The 22218-nt window shown below is 51.8% G+C and overlaps 1 protein-coding gene across 3 annotated transcripts in view; it reads right to left on the bottom strand.

Annotated features, from left to right (window-relative positions):
* Positions 1–22218, bottom strand: part of FGF12 (fibroblast growth factor 12) — a 282430-nt gene that overhangs the window by 109742 nt on the left and 150470 nt on the right. Inside the window, exon 1 of one of the 3 annotated variants that reach the window (XM_068145662.1) lies at positions 14569–15893. The exons of the other annotated variants lie outside the window; for them this stretch is intronic. Within the exon in view, the coding sequence (XP_068001763.1) occupies positions 14569–14767 (199 nt within the window). The 5' untranslated portion in view covers positions 14768–15893. Of the gene's footprint in view, positions 1–14568; positions 15894–22218 lie in introns of those variants that run through there. 3 annotated transcript variants of the gene reach the window in all.

The following is a 22218-nucleotide window of genomic DNA, read 5'->3' as shown; positions in this document are numbered from 1 at the left end:
AGTGTTTTACCAGCAGTCAGAACTTCAAAACATTCTCCTTTAAAGTGCAATCTTCCACATCTGCATGGACTTGGGCTCTGATGAGGAGAAAAGCAAAGCCTGGCAGGAAGGGAAATCAGAAAGGAGAGATGCAAGGGCTGCCCCAGAATTTGAGAGGTGAGCTTTCTCAAGGCAGGCAATTAAAGGAAATGGGAGGCTTCATGGGAAAGAAGCTGCAGCTACAGCCCCTAGGCTGTCATCTTGGAGCACAGTCACTGCTTTGGCTCCTGAAGGTGAAACATGCTCATAAGCATGGATGGCAGAGCATACAAGATATGTTATTTATTTTGAGGAACACCCTGCAATTATTCCAGGCATATTGTGTAATTAGCCAAAATTGCAGCATATTCACCCAGAGCAAAGCAGGAGATAGCATAAACACGATGTGGGAGCCTACAATCGCAGCCCATTTCAGCTGCGCGCAAGCATGGCTCCCCACGAACCAGCAAAGCCTGTGCCCCTCCACAGAAGCTTCTCCCTGGCCCCCAAGGGCTCTGCCAGCTCCCAAGAGGGCAGCCAGGCAGGGGAAACCTCAGGAGTAAAAGCCAGCCCTTCCCCATGCCAGCGAGGAGAGCTCAAGAGCCGCACAGAGACGTCGCCAAAGCGCACCCCTGCCCTGCAGAGCTTTGGGTTGAGGGCTGATGCAGCCCAGAGCTCACAACGCCGAAGAACGGACCACAGCTAGGCTGTGCCTGAGGCAGGTGGCAAAGCAGGCTCAGAGGATGCTGCCTGGGGTGCCACTTGCTGAGCTGTGCTGCCTTTTGCTGGCAGAAGGGAGAAACAGGAGAGCTCTGCTCTCTTCCCGTGCTTGAGGCACCTCTCACCCTGCACATGAGGATGGAGGGGGAGAGCATTTCCCACAGGACCACACACCACTCAGATGTATCCTAAGGAGATGTTGGGTGTGTAAGAACCATAGAATGATTTGGGTTGGAAGGGACCTCCAAAGGTCATCTACTTCAACCTGCCTGCAGCAGACAGGGATGCCCTTCAGGTCCTGGGCAATCCTGGGGTAGCACTTTGCCACCTGTACAGCCAGAAAAGCAGCAGCTTGCTTTTGTTTTGTCCCTTCCAATGTGCAACATAAAACTTCTTCAATTAAGCAATTAAGCAAAATTCCTGGGTTTGGGCAAGGGTTTGCACTGGATATTGGGAAATTCTTTCTACCTCTCTACCATGGGAGGATGTACAAAACAGGTTACCACTCTGGTGTCAGTGCTGTGACTGACAAGGCAACCCTGGGGGTCCCTTCAGCCTTGCTCCTAGGAGACTATGGTTTGGTGGCAGTATCAGACTTCTGCACTCGAGGCTCCATGACAGAGTGCCCAGCTCACCTTGAGATGCTCCACACAAGGAGGCAGATCACTTCCAGTCCTCACACAAGCAGAGCAAACACCCTCCCTGCTGCTCCTGCCTGCCATGGCGCTGTGATTTGTGCCGTCCTCAGACGCTACATCACCCTGCTTCTCCCATCAATCCAACAGGCCTGAAATAGTGCAGAAACGCTGAGACATCCCTCACACCAGCAAAACACACCATGAAAACAACTACATCAATCTTCTGTTCCACTCTGCAGGCCTAGGAAAATAGATTCATTGAAAGAGAAGATGGACAGAACACACAAGCCACAAGCACTGAGCCGGAACGAATCACTTAAGCTGATACTGGTCTGGGGGAGGGCACCTGGTCCTACCCACACCAGCTCACAGAAGATCCCTGGGTTATCACTGGATGGCACATCAGGGTAAAGACTGACTCCCAGTGTCACTCTGCAGGTGTTTCATAAGACAAGACAGTGACGTCTCCCTTTGCTACAGTACTCCTCATGCACTCCCACAGCGTTTTCCAGAGGGATTAGAGGTGAGAGACTTCTGTAGTTCAAAGGTAAGGAGCTTGTGAAGAGGAAAAAGTAACACCTGATTCAGTCAGGTTGTAGGGCAAGGCCTTTTCCTGCCCACTGCACCAATGCAGCTTAAGCACTCCTGCAGCAGCTTGCAGGCATTTTCTGAGGCCAAATGCTGGCATTACGGCGTGCTGACAAACCTCTCACAGCAGCAAATGCACCACAAAAAGCCCCTCCAGCTGCTGCCACTGTGCTTGGCAACAACACCACACCTCAAAAGGCAGCATCTTCTAATGGCCAAAACCACCATGGCTTTAACTTTCCACCTGAGCCAGAGGCTTCCTTCCCCCTAATGAAAACATTTGTGGTTTGAGAAAGCTACCATCTACCTCATCCATCTAAAGCTCTGCCTTCATAGAACCATAGAACGGTCTGGGTTGGAAGGGAGCTCCAAAGGCCACCCAGTCCAATCCCTCTGCAGTAAGCAGGGACATCCCCAGTCAGATCAGGTTGCCCAGAGCTCTGTCAAGCCTCACTTTGAGTATCTCCAGGCATGGGGCCTCAACTACCTCCCTGGGCAACCTGTTCCACTACCCTCATGGTGCACAGCTTGTTCCTAACATCCAACCTAAATCTGCTCTTCCCTAGTTTGAAGCCATTGCCCCCTTGTACTATCACTGCAGGCCTTTGTAAAGAAGGATGGTGCTTCATGGTTTGCAGCTCACTACACACACCCCACTGCCCTTGTGGGGCAGCCATGAGGACTCCAGCAAGCCAGGCAGGCTCACCAGCCACCCTGCTGCCATCTCAGGAGAGCCTGTTAACAGCCAGCTCCCTGGGGATGTGAGTGCTCAGGGTGATGCTCCTGGAGCAAAACCACAAAATCTGCCTCTCCAACAGGTCCTGGAACACAGCTCCTCCTCCTCCTCCTCCTCTAGCTGCCCAGGAGACAGCTACTGCCCGAGGGCTCAGGAGCTTAATCTTCTCCTGGTAGTTTCCAATCATTCAAGAACTACTATTGGGCTTTAGCTCTAAACCCTGAAATGTATTTACTGGCAAGTAGAGCTGTGGTTTTATGAGAAACAAAGAAAAACAGAAGCAATGCTTAAAGAAGTGGAGAAGGCAGGAGTGGTGTGGAAGGAAACTAAACAAAAGCCACAACAGATGTTTATAAATGCTTAGATGCTTGGGTGGTACAAGCCAGCAGGCAGACCCCACACTGCAGGGCATAAAACCAAGCTACAAAAAGCCAGCAGAGAACTGCTGCTTAAACCCCAGACTCTTCCAGCCCATTTAGCCACCCTCACAGAAGATCTCCAGGAGAGCATGATGTTGGTCACCAGAGGAGTCATGCCTGAATGGCTGCAGATCACCAACTGAGGTGCAGGGTGCAGCCAGCCAACAGCTCAGACCCAGATCCAGCTACCAGAGCTGTGCCAGGCACAAGACTGGCTCGGGAGTGGGTGGACAGCATGCTCCTTATCTGCCAGTGTGTGAGCCCTGCATCTCTGGCAGCCCAGTGGCTTCCAAGTCCCTGAGGATCAACCTGCAGCAATCACTGTGTGCTTCCCAACCACGAGCAGGTGCCTGGAAACCAAACCCACACTGTGCTGCTGCTGCTTTCTACTGCTTCTCCATTTTCTGGGAGATGCAGACTGTCTTTTCTGCAGACTGGCCTCACTTGCAGTAGTCCCACACTGCTTGGCCTTTTGCAAACTGTTTTGCTTTGGGGAATCATAGAATTGTTAGGGTTGGAAGGGACCTCAATCATCAGCCAGTTCCAACCCCCCTGCCATGGCCAGGGACACCTCACACCACAGCAGGTTGCTCACAGCCACATCCAGCCTGGCTGCAAACACCTCCAGGCATGAGGCTTCCACCACCTCCCTGGGCAGCCTGTGCCAGGCTCTGTCCAGGAGCTCCTTGCTCAGGCAGGTCTCCTAGCATTCTTTCCTGCTTTCCTCTGTGTGGGTACACTTTGCTCCTGGGCATGAGAAGGTGATCCATGAACACTGCCCAGCTGTCCTGGACCCCTCTTCCCTCTAGGGCTTTGTCCCACAATACTTTGGCCAGCAGATCCCTGAAGTGATCCAAGTCTGCATGCCCAAAATCCAGGGTTTCAAACTTGGGATATGTCCTCCTAGTTGCCCTGAATGAAGGAAAGGTATTCATTTGGCAGTTCAGGCAATATGGGTGGCAAGTGCTAAGCAAAGAAACTATCTGTGCAACCAGCAAGGGGAGGAGGCTTCAAACTGCTCTAGATGAACACCAATTAAGTGAGCATGTGAGCATTAATCCCAAGACCTGGCTTTTTCCCTCTTTCATTTCAATGCACAATGCTTAAATAGTTCAAGAAAGGATCATTTTGTAGTTTGTAGCTTTAGCACAGCCCCAGTCAGCTTTCAGGTAGGAAAAAGGAACAAGTGACAGAATTCTATTGCCTCTCTGTGGATATTTGGCCACTTCACAGCATGTAGCTAACCACACAACCACTAAAGGAAGCATGCTGCTGGAGGGAAGCTGAGACAGGAGTTCCACAGGGAGAGAGCTCTGCAGAGTGCACTCCACAGGATGGGGAAAAGCTCTGTGCTCTCCATCACCACAGCAGCTTTATCTAGCCCTGGATCTTCACCCTCAAATCCAGCCCCTGCCATTGGAGACAACCAGCTATTTCACATCTCCCTTTTATTGACAGCTAACACTGGAACCAATCACTCCAAACTTGCATTGAAAGGCCTCAGAAAGAAATATGGAGAGCCCAGGCAGGCAGCAGCACCACTGCTCCCCTCCTTTCCCCACTGCTGCCCACCACCTGGACAGACAAGTGCCACAGGTCCCCAGCTGAGGGTTTCTCTTTGGGAACATGGCAGTGCCAAGGACCACCCAAACCAGAGCTCCTCCTTGTGCTCAGGAATGCTGAAGGAGAAGGGGACACTGATGCAAGTCAGATTCTGAAGGAAGCATATCTGAGACAAAATCTCCCCTTCCACCCACACACAGCTCCAGGCACAACAGATGCACATGCTGCTGAAAGGAGAGAGGAGCTCCTCTTGCTGCCTCCCCACCTGCCCTGCTCCAAGCCAGGGTCTGCACAAGGGCCTGACACGTCTGCAACCTTAGAGCGCTGCCAGGAGCAGCACAACCCCATCAGGCATCCTCTTAGCAGGACCCCAGGTACAGCGGTGCGGTCATCTCCCCACGACATTGGAGGGAAGGGACAAACCCAAAGCCACAAAGGAGATGCAAGAACAGAGCTGTGAAGCCACATTCAGTGATGATGCTGTTTCCAGTGTGAATTCCCATCCAGCAGCTCAGCCCAGTCCCTGGGGAAAGGGCAGAGAGCAGCCCAGAGCCGCTGCACAGAGCCAGCCTTGCCCAGCACAACAGGAATCAACCAGCAGCTCACCCCTCAGGATAAGAGCAGCTCAGGGCTCAGGCCACAACCCTGCTTCCAAACCCACGGCTTTGTCCCTCTCACCTTTAGCCAGGACAAACTGGAATGAGCACTGCACAGCAGTGTCTGAGAGGTGTGATCGTCTTCCCAGTGGGGAGAGGCCTTGAGCACAGCCCTGTGAGGAGAGGCTGAGGGAGCTGGGGTTGCTTAGCCTGGAGAAGAGGAGGCTCAGGGGAGACCTCATTGCTCTTTACAATGACTTGAAGGGTGGCTGTAGGGTGGATTGGTCTCTTCTCCCAGGCAACCAGCACCAGAACAAGAGGACATAGTCTCAAGCTGTGCCAGGGGAGGTTTACGCTGGAGGTGAGGAGAAAACTCTCCACTGAGAGAGTTGTTAGCCATTGGAATGTGCTGCCCAGGGAGGTGGTGGAATCCCCATCCCTGGAGGTGTTCAAGAGGGGATTGGATGTGGCACTTGGTGCCAGGGTTTAGTCATGGGGTCTGTGGTGACAGGTTGCACTTGCTGATCTTTGAGGTCTCTTCCAACCTTGGTGATTCTGTGACTCAAGCTCCATCAGGCTTTCAGGGAGCCCCAGTTCAGCCCTTGGAACATGAACATATATTTGTCTGTGCTGCAGTGTGGGGGCTGGAACAGCCAGAGTGGTCTGCCTGAGGAGTGAATACCAGAGTCGTGTTCCACAGCTCTCTAGAAAGCTGCCTTCTGCTTTACCACTTGAAAAATGTGTCGTAGTTACTATTCTCAGAGCCAGCACTGCCAGCAAGCTGGAGCCCCACAGCCCTGCTATCATGCTGCAAGAATCCTGTGTCCACACAGATTCCCCTCCAAGGCACAAACCACTCTGTAAAAATCATTTATTCTAAGGATCCCTCTTAGTGGCCTTGACCTGGTGAGGGGCACAAACTGTGTCTGTGGCTCTACTGCAAGCTCTTAACAGAGATGCAAAGCAAAAGCAGCCTCTGGAAAGGATTGTTTCAGGATTCTGCTACAGGGCAGGGCACAGCAAAGTGTGCACAGGATGCAGCAGTTTGCTTTATGCTCAAAAAGGATTAATGTGAAGAACACTGTGCCAGCTAGGGAACAGAGACAAACTAGCTACTGAAGAGTGCAGAGGGACCATCCCCTGAGTGGCTGCAGCGTGTGCAGCCTGGGTGCAGAGTGGATCCCTTTGGTACAGGTCACCTCACAAGAGACTTCCAAGATGAAGGCACACCAATAATGCAGCCTAGAAGGATGATGCTGCAACAGCTTACAGAGCATATGGAAATGTGTGAGTATTGAAAGGTTAGCTCTTTGGAGCTGCTTTCCCTGACTGCTGGTCACCTTCTACCAAGCCACAGAGCTGTCATGTGAAGGGGATGTCAATCTCCTACATGTTTTGCTTGCAAAAATTCTTCCTTTGACTTTAATACTATATGGTGGGTTGAAAATTCCCCCAACATAGAACTGCCAGACCAGCTCAGCTGGAAAGCAAATGAAGCTGTACTTACAAGCAAAGATACAATCTAAGGTGAGAGATGCAGTGACTACACAGAAAACAGACAGTGCTCCCATACATACCAACAAAGCTGGGGAGGGGTCTGGGGCACAGCCCTGTGAGGAGAGGCTGAGGGAGCTGGGGTTGCATAGCCTGGAGAGGAGGAGGCTCAGGGGAGACCTTCTTGCTCTCTGCAGCTACCTGAAGGGAGGCTGTAGCCAGGCAGGGGTTGGTCTCTTCTCCCAGGCAAGCAGCACCAGAACAAGAGGACACAGTCTCAAGCTGCACCAGGGGAGATTCAGACTGGATGTTAGGAAGAAGTTCTTCCCAGAAAGAGAGATTGGCCATTGGAATGTGCTGCCCAGGGAGGTGGTGGAGTCACCATCACTGGAGGTGTTTAGGAAGAGACTGGATGGGGTGCTTGGTGCCATGGTTCAGTTGATTAGATGGTGTTGGGTGATAGGTTGGACTCGATGATCTCAAAGGTCTCTTCCAATCTGGTTAGTTCTGTTCCATTCTATAAACAATACAAGAACCCCCCTGGACCAAACCAGGGGCCTACTAATAGATTCCCCCACTCCCTGCTCCCTTCCCTGCCCCCTGTACACCAGACAGAGCAGAGAGCTGCTGTTAGCACTGAACCACAGGAAGAACGCATTCAAGGGCAGCAGAGGCAGCAGCAGCACAAGTTAGTATCTGCCAGAGCGAGGAAGCCAGAAAGAGAGAAAGTTTACAGAACTAACTTTCTTTGTTGTCATAGAATCATGGAGTCAGTAAGGTTGGAAGAGACCTCAGAGATCATCAGGTCCAACCTGTCACCCCAGACCTCATGAGTACTAAACCATGGCACCAAGTGCCACATCCAATCCCCTCCTGGAACACCTCCAGGGATGGGGACTCCACCACCTTTATCTACCCAATGGGATTATTTAGACCTTATCTTGGTTTTCCTTTTCCCACCCAATAGTAATTTATTTACATTCTGTTCAAGACCTGTGGAAAATTTCCTAGGCAGAGCCTCAAACTACCACAGAGTGAGGAACGCCAGCTTCGGCTGCAGCTGCGCGGGGGCAGGAAGAGCCCCCAGACACTGCACGCAGGGCTGGAGCATGTGGAATGGATGCCAGAGGAATGGAATCAACGCCCACCTGGCCACCTTGCTAGCTGGCAGTTCACTCTGTGCCCATATGGGGAGAGGAAGAGAAGCAAGAGGGTGAGCCCAAGTGAGTCTGCACTTGTTGCTCAGCACGGTGAGCCTCTGTTTGTCTCCAAAGGCAGTGAGATTCTTACAGTCTCTTCACCTCCCGTGGCAGCTCTGCTCTCCACACTGCTGGGGGGGGTTGGTACAACGAGTTTTAGTCTCTTATCTCTTCCAGTGAGTTGTTTAGAATCACCATTCATTTCCCTTTCACACCCAATAGTGATTTATTTACCTTTGGCTACTTCTCTGCCCAAGATCCGTGCAAGCATTTCAAAGGCATAGCCTAAAACTACCACAAGTGCCCAAGCCAAGGTGCTGCAGTGTTTGGTAATAGCTACCTGACCTCTTAAAATATGCAGCATCTGATCTACTGAAATCAGCCTAAATCTGTGCTGAATTCAGCAAAGCAAGGAAGGAAGAAGCCAGGGGAAGTTTAGGCTGGAGGTGAGGAGAAAGCTCTTCCCAGAGAGTTGTTAGCCATTGGGATGTGCTGCCCAGGGAGGTGGTGGAGTCACCATCCCTGGAGGTGTTCAAGAGGGGACTGGATGTGGCACTTGGTGCCATGGTCTAGTCATGGGGTCTGTGATTCTGTGGTATTTTTGGAACTCAAGCTTTTGGGTTTTTATTTCCAAGTAACATTTCATTTAGAAGCATAGCTGAAAGTTACAAGAAAAATACACACATAAAAATCCAACAAATTAAATCACACCTTCCCTTCCCCCCCCCCAACCACAGCTATACCAGTCAATGATAAACTGATTTATATGGATCTTTTGTTTTATGGGGAGGGAAAATAATCACTCATGAACCTCCTTCCATCCTGACTTTGCCATTTGGCTGGTGAAGGAAGAATCAATCACTTGTATTGCTCTAATGGTGAACCTCCTCTGACAGCTCACAGTTTTCACTGCTCCCCCGAGCACAGCTGCCCCTGCAGCCATGAGGGGAGGTGGTGTCCATCCTCCCAGGAGCTTGGATGGCTTCCACAGATTTATTTTTTTGGCATCACCCATATCCCATCCAGAACGAGTACCAAGTGGATTGACAAGCTCACCCACCAGCCGTCCCGTGAAGCAGGTGGGCAGCTGAGTTTTCCCTACCCTGGAGTAAGACAGAAGCCTGCAATTCTTCACCAGCTTCTAGAACCAGATAGGCTCAAGGTTGCTATCTGACCCCCTCCCATCCCCTACTCAGTAACTGAGCAGACACACACTCTGACAGTCACCACATCTGCAAGCCACGAGCGTGTGTGATACCCCCCCCAGGGATCAATTCAACACAGTGCAACCCATCTGTGAGCTGTCAGGAGCAGGAGGGAGGCTTCCCCCCACTCTTGATTATTTTGGCATTCATTAGCACTGGCTGGTGCAGGAGATTACAGCACACCAGCAGATCTCTCTGATGCCAGACTTCCCCACGCAGGGAAGATGCACACTCAGAAGGCTCTGCCCCTTCCCCTTGATGTTATCTAGCCTCACGTTCAGGCAGCCACTTGGCATACATGCTCTCATCTCAGCTAGGACTTCTAAGACCTCCTGATGGCCAGGCAATGCCAGGATTTCCAGCTATTTCCATTCCCTCCAGCTACTGCTTAGAGATGGGGCACAGCACCAAATTCTGCAGAGGAGCAGACAGAAGAATGAGATGGAGCTGCCTTGGCTGGGCACACACCCAGACACACATGCACAGGCTGTGGGGAAGTGCTGGGACCCAGCCTGAGTCCTACTGCAGGCTGCAGCTCTGCACTGAGGTAATGCAGTCAGCAGTAGGACACTAGCAACAGAGGGGCCAAATTCCACAGGTCAGGCAGACACCACAGCTCTTCTGAGATGAACCACTCTGTGAAAGCAAGCAAGGACTACGACAGACTTAAGAGGGAAGTACAAAGGTGGATTTTGCCACGAGCCTCAACCATAATCTTCCCCCTGCATGAAATCAGGAAGGATTTGAGGCCTGAAGGTGAGGAATTTAACAGCTTGCAGAGATGACAGACTTCTCAAACGTTTTAAATCAATCTCCAAATGAACAAAGTCCTTTCTGTGTCCTTCAACTAAAGTTGCTCTTGCATTTCACTTATACTGCTGGGAAAAACCCCAAACTATCTACATGTGTGTGCTTGGGATTTCAAATCCCCATTTATTACTCAAAATGAGGAATATCATCAAGGGAGAAAGTAGATTTTAAATTGCTGCCTTTTTTTTTTTCCTATGGGTAACCATTTCCTTGATTTTGGAAGAAGCCTTTAGATCTCCTTAAGGAAAAGCATCCTTTCCCTGGAGGGGCACAAAATATATATCACACAGGGGAAAAAAAAAAGTATAGGGAAAAAACCCACAGATTTTTTTTCTCTACCCCAGGATGAAAGAAAAAACCAGTTTCAGATTGAGCTTCACATTCTGAGCTGGAAGTCTGTCTAACAGAAGCAAGGATAGGGTAGGATAGGGTAGGATAGGGTAGGATAGGGTAGGATAGGGTAGGATAGGGTAGGATAGGGTAGGATAGGATCAGGTTGAAAAAGACCTTTGAAATCATCAAGTCCAACATAGCAGCCAACACCATCTAACCAACCAAACCATGGCACCAAGCACCCCATCCAGTCTCTTCCTAAACCCCTCCAGTGATGGTGACTCCACCACCTCCCTGGGCAGCACATCCCAATGGCCAATCTCTCTTTCCGTGAAGAGCTTCTTCCTAAGATCCAACCTAATCTGCACAGTGCCTGGCATAAGCTGACCCAAAGCCACCTGAATTCAAACCTGATTTCCCCCAGCAGCAGGACCTTTCCAGTGGGCTTCACGCAGACAAAGCTTCCACAGCCCCTGGATTCTGTGCCTGATGCTCGGTCCTGTTTCCCTTTGGGCATAGCTCCCTATCTCCTCAGCTTTGCTGTCCAGTGGCCACAGCTTGATGGAAGGCCACCCCCAGCCCAGCTCTCCGTGTGAGCTGTGCCTGTGAAGATGGATGGTGCGAGAAGCAATGGCCATAACTTTCATAAACAAGCTGGCACCGCCAGCCCAGGCTCTCCAGCCTGTTACGAAACAGCTGAAGAAGGGACATGCCTGGATGCTTTAATTCAGCCACAAAGGAGTTGAAACTACCTGGTTCAACTATTTGTTGGCAGTGAAGTCATGTAAAGAGAGCTGCTTTGTCTAGTCTTCTGTATTCAGCTTTGGGATCCATCATTCTCCCCTGAACCTGCAGCAGGCCATATGGCAATTTCTTTTGAATCCTCTATCACGTTACTGTGGTCAAAGCAAAATAGAGAATTTAATCTTCTCTAGCCCTACCTTACACATAGAGCTGCACAGGTGCTGTTCAACACACCAATTTTCCTTGGCACCTGCACAACTGAGGCCAATGAGCTGTGTAAATTCACATTAATGGGACTAAGCCCATGCGTCCACATTTTCAGCAGCACTTAGCATCCCCATTTGACCTGTCTTCAACTGGTAAATTGTCTCACAGCCCAACACATGCAGGAGAGAACACGAGGAGTGCACATGAGAGATCTGCCTTTGCTCACCAAACAAGGCAGATAAAACGAGCTCTCATTTTATAACATGGTGCTTATTGCAACCAACAAAGAGATGCTTCTGCAGCCTGCTCTCCCTAGGAGCTGACAACTCTCATTTTGTGCAAGATGGCCCTGAGCAGATCTGGTTCCCCGTAGCTTACCCAAACCTGCAAACTACTCATGCCCACCACTGAGTGAGCCTGAACTGGGTGGGAATCCTCCCTCCTCACACAAGAGCAGGACTATTTCACTCTTGCTTCACACAAGCTGTAAAGTGGAGCACAAGGTACCAGCCAGTGCGAAGTAACTCTGATCACAAATACCTTTACAGAGTATTGCAGTTGCAGCCCCCTTGAGTCACATATTAGAAACACTTCAGAAGCTCACATGGCTAGTTCTACAAGAGCAAAGGGCAGAGGAAACCTGAACCACCGCTAGAGCTGTGTTTCTGTAATGGTGCAAGTTGCTACAGCTGCACTGCTGCTGCACTGCAAGCTTCACTGGCAGCAAGAGGCCCAAAGCACACTGCCCTGGAACGAGCAGCAGGAATTAGGTCTCTGTGTCAGGTAACTGCTCCGTGCCTTCTGTCTGGGAAGAATCCTCTCCATGTGGCAGAGCTTTCTGAGCGCCACAGATGAAAATCACTCTGTAAATGTGAAGTGTTTTGACATTTACCACCCAAGTTCAGCAAAGTAAATATCATTCTGCTAGCACTGTACCACTTCCAGATGCGACTGCACACCTTTTGAACGTGAATGCTTCTCACCTTCCCTTCACTGACTTGCAAACTACTGAGCCAGCAGACTGATGAGCACACATCATCACTGGGCTCCTGGGTTACTGCACCATGCATGCACAATTCTTTAAACCAGTTGCAATTCATTGGCCTGTCATTTTCTCTACAGAAGAGCAGCTCTGCAGTGCACAGGTTATCTGGGCATGAGGAGCAGCAAACACAGTGCCATGCTGCTGCTAAAGCTGCACACCTGAGTCCAGGAATAGGATGTACCAGTGAGAGAAATCTCTGTTTGGGAGATGGATATGGGGAAGTGAAGCAGCCACAGTCCATAGCCTAGGAAAGGACACTTAGTACTCTAATTCTTTAATTATACACAATGAATGCAGTACTGGTTCTGAGGGATTGACTGGCAGCGCTGCAGACTGGGCAGCTCTGGTTTTACAGCACTGAGGAGCACTGACCCTTCTTCTAAGTCAGTAAAAAGCCTCCCTTAAATCACTCTGCTCTGTTATTGAACACCTTCCTCAGCATGGGAAGTCCATCAATTCTTCACAGGCTTTTAGTGAGCCCAAAGGAAGCAGCATTGGACCTATGCACCTGAGAGCACTGTGTCAGGACAAACCAAAAGTCCCACCAACCACACCCTGCTGTGAAAGTCACTCAAACTTTAACGAGACAAAGCATCCTGAGATCTAGGCAACAGCTTAGACTTCTCAGCCCTCTTAATCCTTGCAGATGGAGATGGGGAGTAAGGAGGAATGGGGAAACATTTCACCAGTGAGATTCTCAGGTTCCACTCCCACTGCAAAGAGAGATTCCCGAGACAAAACGACTACCTTTTTGTGGTCAAAGCCATTTTTGGTCTGGGCTCACAGGTCAATCCTGTACAGGATGGCCCAGCTACCACTCACTCGAACCAGAGATTTTGTCTTTAAAAAAGCAACTTTCTTGCCTTTGACTCTCTCCAGTCGTGCTGTATTTCAGCTATTTTGCATCCCCTTTTGGTATCTGCCTCAAAACAGACTGGTAAAGAGGGTGGTTTTCAGGGCCTAACCCGTTAACGGCAAGTCCTGAAGCATTTTACTAGCTAAATATAGTCCCTGCCTCAAAAGGATTGGGGTGCTGACAGCAATCCAGAGCAATTATTCTCTCCCCTTGTTGACAACAGTTAAGTGGCCTTCTATGGCGAGAGGCATTTTCTCTGTTTTGTTCCTCACTTGAGTACAGGTCATGTACCTCAATCTACAGAGCAGCAGAAGAGCCCTTAGCTAGCTCTGACGTCTTGCTGTAGAGCCATGACTGACAGACTTCAGACGTGCAGAAAGGGCTCCATGAAGAGACAAAAGCAACAAGCAAAACACCAGCACCTATGGAAAACGTGGGAGGATTGCACAGGCTGGTGGCACATCCCGAAGCACTAGGCAAACTCTCTTAACCACAACACTAACAGACACCTAAGGAAAGCTATGTTCACAGCAGCTCCTCAAGCCCGTTCCTCTGCTTACCTGGGTGGTGATTTACAGCAGTGAAAAAAAATAAAGGAAGAAGTAAAAAGTTAATTCCACTGAGAAATCAGGGAGGACCTGCTCTTGCTGGGCACTTGGTTCTCAAACCAACCAAGGACAGCTGAGAACACAAAGCACTGCTCAGAGCTGGAACTGTGGGTGGTGGGACTTCATCGTGGCAACGTGAGCAACACGTACGCCGGGGCTGAAGTTTTCCACAAGGAACCAAGACCGAGCACACGCATACACAAAAAGGGAAGGAGGGGGGGAAGAAAAGACGACCACAAAAAGCAATTCTTGGTCCCTGAAAGCTCCAAACTAGGTGTGACGGTCGTGCGGCTGCCATCTGCTAAGCTTTATAAGGTAATGAAATTCCCTATGCAACTCTGATCGTGAAGTAGCACTTGATGGATCTAGTTATCAAGTGGCCACAATTCTAACCGATCCTCAGTTTATCGATTTCCCTGTCACTATGCAGAAAATAAGAGGAGACTGTTTAAAAACAATACCTACAGGGAGGTGGAAAAACACAATGACGGGATAAGGTAGCACTGCTGAAGCTCCTGCTGGAAGCCCCGCTCTGCTCACGCTTCGGACAGCGGTGGAGGAATGCCGGCTGCAGGGTCGTGCCCACCCATCCCACTAGCTTAGGCATGGGGATGCGTCCGGACCGAGGCGAAAGTTGAGCGCGGAGCAAGTCCGTCCCCAGAAGGTACCTGTCAGTGCCGGGAGAGCCCCGGGACCGGACCGCCCCACCGCGGAGCAGACATCCCGGTGGGCTGGGGGCCACCCCATCCAGCGAAGCGGGTTCCCAAGGCCCCAGGCCGCCATACTCACCCGGTCTCCTCCTCACCGGCCTTTTCCTGCCGCTGCAGAAGCGCACTTTGCTGAAGACCCCCAGGACGTGCCTCTCGCACAGGGAGCGCCCGTCCTTGCTGGGGCTGGAGCGGCGCTTGGAGGCCGACACTCGGTCGCTGTTGGACTCCCTCGCCTGCCGCTTCTGCCGGATCAACGAGCTGGCGATCGCCGCTGCCATCGCCGCTCATGGGCCCCCCGCGCCGGTCCGCGCCGCTCCGGGGGGCGCCTTCCGGGCGCGCTGGGGCCGAGCCGCCGCCGCGCCCCGCGGGTACGGGGCCGGGAACTCCCCGCCTAACGCGCTGCAGCCCCGAGTCCCGGCGCCGGGGAGGGCTCAGCCGGCCAGGCGGAGCAGGGCGCCCGGGCTAACAACCATGGCTGGCCGCCGGACCCCACCGCCCATGGGTCTGTCCCCGGGACGCGAAAATCCCGGTGCGGGCAACCGTCGACCAAACCCCCCGCGGCCGGGCTGGCAGCTCCCCCGCGCCTTGTAAATCCGGGAGGCTGCTGCCCCGCTTGCAAAGGTCCGTCGACAGCAGCTGTGTCCAATGGAGGGAGGAGGGGGGCGCGGAGGATCCGCGGGTCCCTGCGGCGCGGTGCCGCTCTCCGCTCCGCCGGGCGCAGGCGCTTCCTCCCGCCGGCCGCTCTCCGGCGAGGGGCTGTGGGATGAGTCAGAGCCCCCCCGGCCCACTGCCAGCCCCGGCCCCAGCGCGGTGGCTCCGAGGCGCGGCGCGGCAGTGCGCGCACATGGACGCGGCTCCGCTCCGCTCCCTGAGGCCGGGCTCAGGGCGAGCTGCGCTGCATTTCTGTTCGCACTCCTCCTCTTCCTCTTTTCTCCCCCTCCCCACTCCGCTTGCTGAAAAGGCGGGAGGAGAAGGAAAAAGCAGCAACAATAAAAAGCACCAGGCCAGCAAACAATTAAAAAAGAGAAGATAAAATTAAATTAAATCAAGGGGGGAAAAGGGGAAGAAAAAAAAGGGGGAAAAAAAAAAAAAAAAAGAGGCGGCGGGGCCGGGGCAGAGGGCTCACATCGCCGCAGCTCGGCGCCTCGGGCTCACAGCGCCATGGCTGGCGTAGCAACCCCAGCCCTGCTCGCCGCCTCTGCCCCGGCAGCGGCTCTCCCCGACAGCAGCAACCCACATCGTCCGGCCCGGAGAGAGGCCGCGGAGCTCTCGGCACCGGGGCGACCCCGGGCCCGGCTGCCGCGGCGGGGACGGCGGCGGGAGGAGCGATGGGAGAAGGAGGAAGAGGGCGGGGGGTGCGGCTGCCGCTATTCTGCCGCTGCTCCGTGCGGAGCTCAGGATGCTCCGCGGTGCCGCCCGACGGCGGCGGGGCGAGGAGGAGCCGAACCGCACACACCGCCCGCCCGCATCGTCCGGCCTGGCCCGGGAGCCAGGAGCGGGTGGGGCCGAGGCGAGGATGGGGGAGGAGAAGAGAGGGAGGGGCCAGGGAAGCCCCCCCGAACGCCTACGCCGCGCTGCCGAGCCGGCGGGAAGCTCCGCAGCGGCCGGGCGGAGCGTGTGGGGTCGGTGCCGGCCGGGAGCTAGGCTCCGGGCTGAGGGAGAATTGCAGCTGCTCCCGCTCGTCCTCCTCTACGCAACCCTACGTGATCGAGGTTTGGATGAGAAAAATCACGCAGGCAGACCGAGGCAACTGCAGCTCCGCGGCGGCTCTGCCCCTCCGCCCGGGCAGCCCCCGGGCCGGGCCGCCGCCCCCGCGGGAGCCGGGCTTCCCCGGAGCTGCCGCCCCGCCCGCCCCTCCCAGAGAGCCTCCCGCGACTTGAGCAGCCGCTCCGGCCGCAGCAGCCAGGCATGTCCATGTCTGTCCCTATTTCTGCGTGCAAAGCACAGTGAGAGCGATAGAAGCCGGTACCCCAAGGGCTGCGGTGCCGGGGGTAGGCGGCTTGTCGGTGCCCGGTCTGAGGAACGGGTTGAGCTTACCGGAGCGTGAGCACTACAGAACTTGGGACCTTAGAGCAGTCCCAAGGCAGACCACCAGTATATCAGCAGGTGCTGAACTGGGTGAGCTCCCTCCTATTTCCATTCAGAAAACTGTACCCAACAGAAATACACCTCTGGTTATCCAGGTAAGTAACTGCAGTGGCTACCACAAGAATGGTGCTCTCCAGATTTCAGGTTCAAGTAACAGTGAGCTTAAAGAGTGTAGGTGCAGGAGGCGCTGAGCAAGATACTGTGGTCAGGGTGGAGGGAGAGATGGTAAGAGTGGACCTGACCTGCTATGCTTCAGTGAGTACCAGGTGCCTGCCTGACTACTTCAGTCCTGAAGGTACAGGCTTAAAGCATGTACACTGCTGAAGAGAGCCCTTTAAACCAGGTAGTGACATGCTCTGGGAATCACCAACTTGAGGAAAATCATCTGTGTAACTGCTTCATGGCAAGAACTTCAGCTCCATGCTATTTTCATGTCTTGGGGGGGAGGAAGTCAACTGAAACAACCACCCCCTATGTCCATACAGATTAACTACACTCTGGCATTACTTCCCCCTTTTCACTCTTAATCCCCATGCATGCCAAGAGGAGGTGGAATCAGGTTCTCCAGGAGAGAACAGGAAAGGAAGATAATCAAAACCATTTGGGAGCGATAAACGTTTGGCTGTTGATCTCTTTTTAACTGCTGCCAGCCTTTTTCGAGCAGATTTCACTGTCCTGATCAATAAAGATTTTCCTTCCCCTTCCTGTAACTAAAATGCTTCATATTTTAATTTTCTTTGCTGGATTATTTCCCTTGACATCAAAGAATGTTGCAGTACAAGGTACAGGCATGGCCTAGAGAAAGCTGTTTTGCAATCAGAGAATCACTGTCTGAACTGCTAGTGAATTATCCAAAGCTTCATCTTCAAAGGACGTGAGCAAATCTGCTATCTTCCCAAGAAAGAGGTTTTCCATCTCTCCATAAAGATGCTTGTTTGCCTGTAGCTTTCAAAGCTCTGCTGAGAGAATGCTGGGTTATCTTCCCACCACATTAGATAAGTTTCAGTTGTTTTGGCATGCAACTAATTTGGGGGGGGGGGGGGGGGGGGGAGTTGGGGGTGTCTTTTCTGTGGCTGTAAACTAGGAAGAGCAGCTCTGCCCTGCAGAAGGATCATAATCAGTGATAAAGCTGGGCACAGTATTTTTGGTTTCTGGTGGATCTGAAAGGAGGGCTGCTGTAACTCCAAGAAGAAATGCTTCTCCCAGCGTCCCTCTTGCTTCTGCAGGGATGGAATTAAAGCAGAGCTTGTGAAACCCAAACACAACATTGCTTTTGGTAATGCACAGACCTGTCTTTACAGTTGGCCAATGAGTCCAGGGGTTTGGGCCTGAATGCAGGCACAGAGCCATGAACTCCTGCTGCTGGCATGCACACCTGCTCTGCACCACTCTGGATCATGCCCAAGAAACTTCCTGAAGAGCCCATGCTTCTATAAACATCAAGCAAGCCCAGAGCTGGGGCACTGAATGCCAACCTCATCATGCTCCTGCACTGTCATTCTTGCAGGTGGGTAAAACGTTACTTTTGGTGGGCTGCCAAGTGACAGAGAGAAGTGTTTTGGTCTCCAGCAATGGAAGTTCTCTCCTTCAACTTCCTCTTAGTTAAACAGGGCTCACAATATCTCCCATTTTCATCTGTAACAGTTGTTCCTCTTTGATGGTATTAGAGCCTATGCTGCTCTATCCCACCTAGCCCCCTGCTGAAACCAGGGGCTGCATTCCTCACTGCCACCAAGGGAAGCTAAATTGTTTGACCAAACAGGACGAGGATGGCATTTTCCTGAAGGCACATCATTTTTTCTTACACATTAATCTAATATAGTATTTCTACTCTATTCTATCCTTTCAGCATATTATATTGAGAGAATATCAATTATTATATATTTTCTGTATAATTATTAAGGGACTTTTTTCTCCCATGACTCCTCTTAGTCTGGAGAGGAGGAGGCTCAGGGGAGACCTTGCTCTCTACAACTACCTGAAGGGAGGTTGCAGCCAGGAGGGGGTTGGTCTCTTCTCCCAGGCAACCAGCACCAGAACAAGAGGACACAGTCTCAAGCTGCACCAGGGGAAGTTTAGGCTGGAGGTGAGGAGAAAGTTCTTCCCAGAGAGAGTTGTTAGCCGTTGGAATGTGCTGCCCAGGGAGGTGGTGGAGTCCCCATCCCTGGAGGTGTTCAAGAGGAGACTGGACGTGGCACTTGGTGCCATGGATTAGTAGTCATGAGGTGTTGGGTGACAGGTTGGACTGGATGATCTTTGAGGTCTCTTCCAACCTTATTGATTCTATGATTCTTCCCCAGGCTCCCTCCTCACCTCCAGTCCCAGCTGGGAAAGCTGCACAGTGCGTGCTCTGAAGAGGGGAGTGGAGAACAGCACTAATGCATACAATGAACAAGCAAGACAGTGTGTCTCGCTCCTGCTGAAGAGGTATGCCGTTTGTGGAGAAGGGCCCTGTCCTGCGCACAGGAGCAGGCAGAGGGTCAGACTACCCATGGCTCCTGGAGAATCAGACTCATAAAGCTTACTAAACATCCCCACCTCACCCTAGTCACAGAGCAGCCCCTGCCAAAGGAGGGCAATATAAACATTTCAAGACCCTCTTAATTTCTGAGGTGTTGTTCATCTGATAAACAAATTCTCCTGTCCTCAGTGCCGAGGTTTAAAATGAAGGCCTGGCTGAATCTCAGGGCTTGGGTGGCTTGCAGAGAGAAGAGATCTCGAATCACATTGCCTTACCTACCTCGAGAGAGCGATCTATCTAGGTCACAAACGGAGGTTATTGGCAGTTTTCCTTCGTGAAGTGAAATAATTCCCGCAGGGCTGCTAACAGAAGATCCTGTTTATTTTCCATAGAGGCATCGAAAGCCACGGCCTACATTCTGTAGCTTCAGCCATGAGGAGTATCTCTGCTTATACTAATTCTGTGCACACAGAGCTAACCGAGGAGAGAAGTGCAGGCAGGTTTTCTGCTGCCCTTATCTGCAAAGCTACCGAAGAGGCAGGCGTGGAAGTTAAGGGGGAGAGTTAAATTGAATCTCACATTAGAATGTGCATGCATGTTGCTGGAGCTGAATGGGGAAAAGAAGCCACCCATCTCTGGCCACCAGTAATTATGAATGGCCTAATTCACCCCTTTACAGCAGCATAGCAACAAAGCTCTTCCAATAGGAAGGCAGTGTTGAGTCTGAAAGCCTGCAGGCGGGCACCTTCAGAAGCGCACCCGGTTTCCACCCCGTGTAAGTTACAGCTAAAATGTGTGCTGCCAGGGCTGCTGATCAAGCAGAGTGAAGCCCAGATCCAGGGTTTATTAACTTTATTCTTGACAAGGTAGCCCCTTGTTGGATGTCTGGCATGATTAAAATTCATGCAGCTCTGGCACTCCCCAGTCTCTCTGCGTGGGTGGCCTTCTGCTAAAAAGCCAACCCAAAGCAAACACAACACAACAGATGCCTGGGTAACCTGATAAAGGAAGAGACAAGACCTTCCAGTATTTTGCTTGCTTTCTGTGCAGGGCAATTCTGTTTACAATGCACGAGGTTTTTATATCTATGTTTGGAAGGCTGCTAAGAATTCACATGGCCACTTCAGAAGATGCTGTTCAGGGGAGAGAGATCTGGCCCCAGAACAGCAGCGGGTACAGAACTGGCTGCCTTTCTGGGCTGTTCTCGCACAGCTGAGCTCTGAGCTGACTAGGCCTTTTAATGAACACAGAAGAGCCTGCATCATCTGATTGCTACATTAAAATAATTTATTTAATGGGCCCCTCACCCCCTTTTTTTCTTTTTGGCTTCAAAGATTCGATTAAAACAGAATTTGCAACTCATCACCAGGAGCAGTCATCAGCCCACCCCAGTGCCTTTAGAAACAAGCTCTAGGCTGGGGAGAAGTTGGGCTTCTCTGTGTCTCAGAGCAAGTGGCAGGTATGCAGTGACACAGACTGCAGAGGGAAACTACTGCTGCAAAACCCAGGCCACGAGCAGCACCAAAACAACAAAACCAGCTGGGAGCCCAGAAGGAGAAATCATTTTGCTTGGATTTTATATCTCCTCCTTTTTTCCCTTTTTAAGAGAGTACTTTTACTTAACACAAGGTTCTATTTCTCCTCAGTGTCATGTTGCCTGTGTCAGATGGAGGCAGGGGAACACAAGAAAGCTTTGCTTCACTGAAGGCCACTGTGTGAGTGACTGTCCATGAATGAAAATGCCACGATGCCTTTCCTTTCAAGAAGTTTCCTCTGTAGTTGAACAGATTTTTTTGTCTCCTGGGCTCTGGAAGCACCTGCTGGGAACAGCAGGCAGGTGCACCATCTAGGGTCGATTCTGCTGCAGAAGTCATCTGCCCAAAATGAAGCCTGTAAAGGAGCAGGAGCAGTAGCAGGGGGCATTGGAAACCATTCCCACGTAAGGAGAGAGACCTTGCAGACAGGTCAGTGCCTGTCCCACGTGCCTGAGCAAGACCTGAGTACTGGTCTAGATGGGCTCATCTCAGAGCTACTGATATTACCCTAGCCCATCAATCCTGGTCATCAGCCACTGCCATTGCCTTCCCCAATGAGATCAGGGCATGAATTACTGTTGTCTTTGCAGTGATGTGGCTGCATTAAGTGTGGCTTCATTAGTGGCTGGAGTCCTGGGAAGGGGCTCCCACACAGCACTTGAGTCCTTAAGGCAATGCAGGGAGGAGGCCTCACTGAACGGTCTCCAACCAAGGAGCAATGAAAGGATTGTGACTCTGCTTACAGATAACCTTGTGCAAGGCAAAACTAAGAGCTCTCTCGGAGCAAGGGAAACACAGCCAGCCAGCTGCTCCAGGCTTGGAAGCACCCACCTACAGAAAGAAAGTGCAAGTATCTTCTTGGCTGCACCATGGCTGCTGAATTTAAAAGACAGGACACCCAGCTGCCTGCTCTCACTGGGTTTCTCCCAACATCCAGCAACTCCCATTTGCCTCTTCGAGGACTTTTTCACCTGCAGCCACCCACGTAGTAGCTGTAAACCACACAAAGCACAAGGAACTAGAAGGGGTGGGAGAGCATGGACTCAAGATTTCACCCCAGGTCTTATGTCTGCATTCACAGCATGCAAGGAAGAGGAAACAACCACATCCATTCTGCTTTTGAGGTAGAACAGAAGCTTGACGCTGAAACAGGTGAAGCAGTCATCACAGAACAACCCCAGTTGGGAGCCTGAGACTGAGTGCAAACACATCATGACCTAGTCCTTAGACCTCAGGGCAGTGGCACTTTCACCAACATGACAACTCCTACAACCTTCCCCTCCCTAGGAAAGGTCAGCCATCCCCATCATTCTCTCTGGATCTTGTTTGATGACAACCTGTAGTCCGTTTTGGCCAACAGTTTCGATAATGAGAGGTGTGCCCAAATGCCAGGAACAATGACCTGGTTGTATCCAGCTTTACATCTCCCCAAAGGCAATCTGGTCTGGCTGGAGAGAGGAGTGTGACTCCACAGTACAGCTTCAGCCCCAGGGCCTTCAAACCTCTGGGCTCAGCAGGGCTGAGGGCCTGCCCATACTTTTCCCCACTCCTTGAAAAGCTGCTCAAGTTGTAAAATCCCCTCACATTGTCAGCATGCAGCCAGCAGACACTGGTTCCAACCTTTTTGAAGCATGTCAAGGGAAGC

Source organism: Melanerpes formicivorus, unplaced genomic scaffold (assembly GCF_026170545.1).
Source record: "Melanerpes formicivorus ecotype bairdi unplaced genomic scaffold, bMelFor1.0.p_v2 SCAF_12, whole genome shotgun sequence".
Classification (NCBI taxonomy): domain Eukaryota; kingdom Metazoa; phylum Chordata; class Aves; order Piciformes; family Picidae; genus Melanerpes; species Melanerpes formicivorus.
Note: the sequence above shows the minus strand (reverse complement) of the source record. Positions and strands in the feature narration are given on the sequence as shown.